The 4,589-nt window shown below is 51.9% G+C and overlaps 1 protein-coding gene across 1 annotated transcript in view; it reads right to left on the reverse strand.

Moving 5' to 3' along the window:
- FCGRT (Fc fragment of IgG, receptor, transporter, alpha) overlaps positions 1 to 4,589 on the reverse strand; it is a 56,348-nt gene that overhangs the window by 27,802 nt on the left and 23,957 nt on the right. Inside the window, exons 3-4 of the mRNA XM_011946521.1 lie at positions 4,135 to 4,404; positions 3,782 to 4,057 (exon numbers count right to left, since the gene is read on the reverse strand). Of these exons, the coding sequence (XP_011801911.1) occupies positions 3,782 to 4,057; positions 4,135 to 4,404 (546 nt within the window). The remainder of the gene's footprint in view (positions 1 to 3,781; positions 4,058 to 4,134; positions 4,405 to 4,589) is intronic.

A 4,589-nucleotide genomic window follows, 5' to 3' on the forward strand; every position in this document is an offset into this window, starting at 1 on the left:
GGCCACTGCACTCCAGCCTGGGCGACAGAGCGAGACTCCATCTCAAAAAAAAAAAAAAACATTTACAGTCAGGAAAATGTGAACAAAAACTAGACATCTGATGCCATTAAGGAGTTACAGTTAATTGATCGTAGGTGTGATAATGGTTTTGGTATTAATTTTTTTTAAATGCCCTTACCTAGTAGAGTTACATATTAAAGTACTTATCAACAAAACACTCTGGCCGGGCACGGTGACTCTTGCACTTTGGGAGGCCAAGGAGGGTGGATCACTTGAGGAGGGGGGTTCAAGACCAGCCTGGCCAACATAGTGAAATCCTGTCTCTACTAAAAATACAAAAATTGGCCAGGTGCAGTGGCTCATGCCTGTAATCCCAGCACTTTGGGAGGTCAAGGCCGGTGGATCACAAGATCAGGAGTTCAAGACCAGCCTGGCCAATATGGTGAAACTTCGTCTCTACTAAAAATAAAAAAAATTGGCTGGGCGAGGTAGCAGGCGCCTGTAATCCCAACTACTCAGGAGGCTGAGGCAGGAGAATCGTTTGAACCTGGGAGGCGAAGCTTGCAGTGAGCCAAGACTGAGCCACTGCACTCCTGCATGACAGAGTGAGACTCCATCTCAAAAAACAAAGAAAAAAACACTGTGATGGCTGAGATTTACCAAAGCTTAATGTGAAGTGAGGTGGGGAAGTAAGTGAGGATGCATGTGAAATTCAAAAGACCATGGGTTGATAATTATTATTAAGTCTCAGTGATGGGAAGCTCCCTTTCTTTTCTGCCTCTTTCTCTCTCTCTCTCTCTTTTATTCTTTCTTTCTTTGAGACAGAGTCTTGCTCTGTTGCCCAGGCTGGAGTGCAGTGACCTCATCTCAGCTCACTGCAAACTCTTGCTTCCTAGGATCAAGTGATTTTCCTGCCTCAGCCTCCCAAATAGCTGGGATTACAAGCGCCCAACACCGCACCCGGCTAATTTTTGTATTTTTAGTAGAGATGGGGTTTCACTATGTTGGCCAGGCTTATCTCAAACTCCTGTTAAGTGATCCGCCCACCTCAGCCTCCCAAAGTGTTGGAATTCAGGCGTGAGCCACCGCGTCTGGCCACCATATTTTTTTTCTTTTTGAGACAGGGTCTGGCTCTGTCGTCTGGGCTGGAGTGCAGGATTGCAATCACAGTTCACTACAGCCTCAAACTCCTGAGCTCAAGTGATCCTCCCACCATAGCCTCCCCAGTGGCTGGGACTAGAGGCACATACCACCATGCCAGGCTAATTTTTTAAGTTTTTAGTAGAGATGAGGTCTTGCTATGTTGCCCAGGCTGGTCTTGAACTCCTGGGATCAAGCAATCCACCTGCCTTGGCCTCCCAAAATGCTGTGATTACAGGCATGAGCCACCATGCCTGGTCCTTTTTATACTATTGTGTCTATTTAAGTGTGGTTTGAAACTTTCCCTACTTAGGCCAGGTGTGGTGGCTCACGCTTATAATCCCAGCACTTTGGGAGGCCAAGGTGGGCGGATCACGAGATCAGGTGTTCGAGACCAGCCTGGCCGGCATGGTGAAACCTGTCTCTACTAAAAATACAAAAATTAGCCAGGCATGGTGGTGCGTGCCTGTATTCCCAGCTATTCGGGAGGCTGAGGTAGGAGAATTGCTTGACCCTGGGAGGCGGAGGTTGCACTGAGCCAAGACTGTGCCACTGCACTGCAGCCTGGGCAACAATGCAAAAGTCTGTCTCAAAAAAAAAAAAAAAAAAAGGCCGGGCGCAGTGGCTCATGTCTGTAATCCCAGCACTTTGGGAAGCCGAGGCAGGTGGATGACGAGGTCAAGAGATCAAGACCATCCTGGCCAACATGGTGAAACCCTGTCTCTACTAAAAAAAAATAAAAAAATTAGCCAGGTATGGTGGTACGTGCCTGTAGTCCCAGCTACTCGGGAGGCTGAGGCAGGAGAATCACTTGAAGCCGGGAGGCGGAGGTTGCAGTGAGCCGAGATTGCGCCACTGCACTCCAGCCTGGGCGACAAGAGCAAGACTCCATCTCAAAAAAAAAAGAAATTTTCCCTACTTAAAAAAGAAAGAAGACGATCAAAGAAGAACTACCTGGTTAAGTCTCAACTTCTCCTTTGTGGCACTTGGAATGAATATCTGTGCAAATCCCCAGCCGATATCTATCTTTGTCCAGCAGCCTAGAAGCCGCAGAGGGTGAACGTGTGTCACTTCCCTCTTTGCTCAAGGCCCAGAGCAGCGTCTGGCAGTGCAAATGCTCTTGGCCAACAGTTAAATGAGTGAGGATCTGAGGGCCGCTGGGGAGGAAACAGTGAACTCTGCCCTACAGAGCTGAGAGAAGGTTTCTCAGAGGAAGTGATATCCAGCCCCGACCTTGAAGAATAAGGAGGGCTGGAGTATATGCAGAGAGGGGGAAGGGTGGAACAGAGAGGGGCCGGGGGAACTGGATGAGCAAATGCTCAGAGGGAGAAGACTGCTCATGTTGGGTGGCTGGAGCGTAGACTCTGACAGCTGTGTAGAGACAAGTGCTGCTGCGTGGGTCTGATGAGGGCATTAAGGCAAGGAAGGCCAAGCACAGTGGTTCACACCTGTCATCCCAGCATCCTGGGAGGCCAAAGTGGGAGAATCACTTGAGGCCAGGAGTTTGAGTCTGGCCTGGGCAGCATAGCGAGATGCCATTTCTACAACAAATTTTTTAAATTAGCCAGGTATGGTCAGATGCGGTGGCTCATGCCTGTAATCCCACCACTTTGGGAGGCTAAGGTGGGTGGATCACTTGAGGTCAAGAGTTTGAGACCAGCCTAGCTAACATGACGAAACCCTGTCTCTACTAAAAGTACAAAAATTAGCCAGAGATGGTGGATGTGCCTGTAGTGCCAGCTACTCATGAGGCTGCAGCAGAAGAATTGCTTAAACCCAGGAGGCAGAGTGTGCAGCGAGCTGAGATCACGCTGCTGCACACTAGCCTGGGTGGCAGACTGTGCGGAAAACTAAAAAAAAAAATTAGCCCGTTATGGTGGTATGCACCTGTAATCTCAGCTATTCAGGAGGCCAAAGCAGGAGGACTGCTTGAGCCTCGGAGTTCAAGACCAGCCTGGGCAACATAGTGAGACACCGTGTCTACAAAAATTAAAGTCAGCCAGGTGTGACGATGCTGTGGTCCCAGCTACTTGGGAGGCTGAGGTGGGAGGACTGCTTGAGCCTGGGAGGTTCAGGCTGCAGTGAGCCGAGATTATGCCACCACACTCCAGCCTGGGGTGATAGAGCGAGAATCTGTCTCAAAAAAAAAGACAGCCAGGTGCGATGGCTCACGCTTGTAATCCCAGCACTTTGGGAGGCTGAGATGGGCGGATCACCTGCAGTTGGGAATTTGAGACCAGCCTGACCAGCATGAAGAAACCCCGTCTCTACTAAAAATACAAAATTAGCCAAGTATGGTGATGCACGCCTGTAATCCAGTTACTAGGGAGGCTGAGGCAGGAGAATCACTTGAACCCGGGAGGCAGAGGTTACAGTGAGCCGAGATCGCATCATTGCACTCCAGCCGGGGCAACAAGAGCGAAACTCCGTCTCAACAGAAAAAGGAAAGGAAGCCAAGAGTTTGTCTTGGGGGGTGCTGGGGAGCCATGGGAGGGCTGAATGTAGAAGAACCCCTGAGGAATGGGGGGGCAGAGCATGGGCCGCAGTGGGAGGCTGACTGAGGGTCCCAACAAGGGAACTGAGGCAAGCGGGCGTGATGGCAGAGAGGACAGAACAGCCTGTGGCTGCAGATCAGGCTCACCCTTCCACTCCAGGTTTCCACGGCCCCTCTCCAGGTGCTCCTGCAGCCGGTGTGGGCAGGAGAATAGCAGGAAGGTGAGCTCCTTGTTGGCCGCCTTGTCCTGCTGCTGCCACCGCTGACTGATGGCCAGGGCCTCGGGCCAGTCCCCACCCCAGGTGCCCTGCTTGAGGTCGAAATTCATGAACTCCTCGCCGTTCAGGGCGAACTTGGCGGTGGGCACTGAGGTGTTGTCAGGGCTCAGTTCACAGCCCAGCAGGCCCTGCAGAGTGTAGGGGCCTGGGGCGCCCACACACAGGTAAGTGGGGCCCAGGGGCATGGACCCAGCCCCTTGCCCCTCCGGATTCGAATCTCACCTTTTCCCCCCAAAGCTTTGAAAGCTTCCAGAAAGAGCTTCTCCTTGATCCTCAGATCTGTGGTCTCTTTCTCCCAATACCAGGACACTTGGTTTTCCCAGACCCAAGCTCCACAGGGCTCTGCCTGGCCCCGCAGGCTATTGTAGCTCAGGTACTGCTGCGGGCCCAGCCAGCCAGACACCCAGAAGGCAGGAGTCCCCGGGGCAGGCGAGGACACCGCGGTGAGGTGGTACAGGAGGGAGAGGTGGCTTTCTGCAGACAGAGATACAGCTGAAGGGAACACATGGGCGGGGAACTAGATTGCAGCGGGACAGATATCCAGGGAGGGAGAAGAATCTATTATGGAGGGAGAGGGAAGATTCAGAGGGAGGGGACAGAGACCCAGAGATAGAGACAGAGACCCAGAGAGAGAGAGAGACAGAGAGACAGAGACCCAGAGAGAGACAGAGAGAGAA

The sequence above is a fragment of the Colobus angolensis genome, unplaced genomic scaffold (assembly GCF_000951035.1).
Source record: "Colobus angolensis palliatus isolate OR3802 unplaced genomic scaffold, Cang.pa_1.0 Scaffold25, whole genome shotgun sequence".
NCBI classification, from domain to species: domain Eukaryota; kingdom Metazoa; phylum Chordata; class Mammalia; order Primates; family Cercopithecidae; genus Colobus; species Colobus angolensis.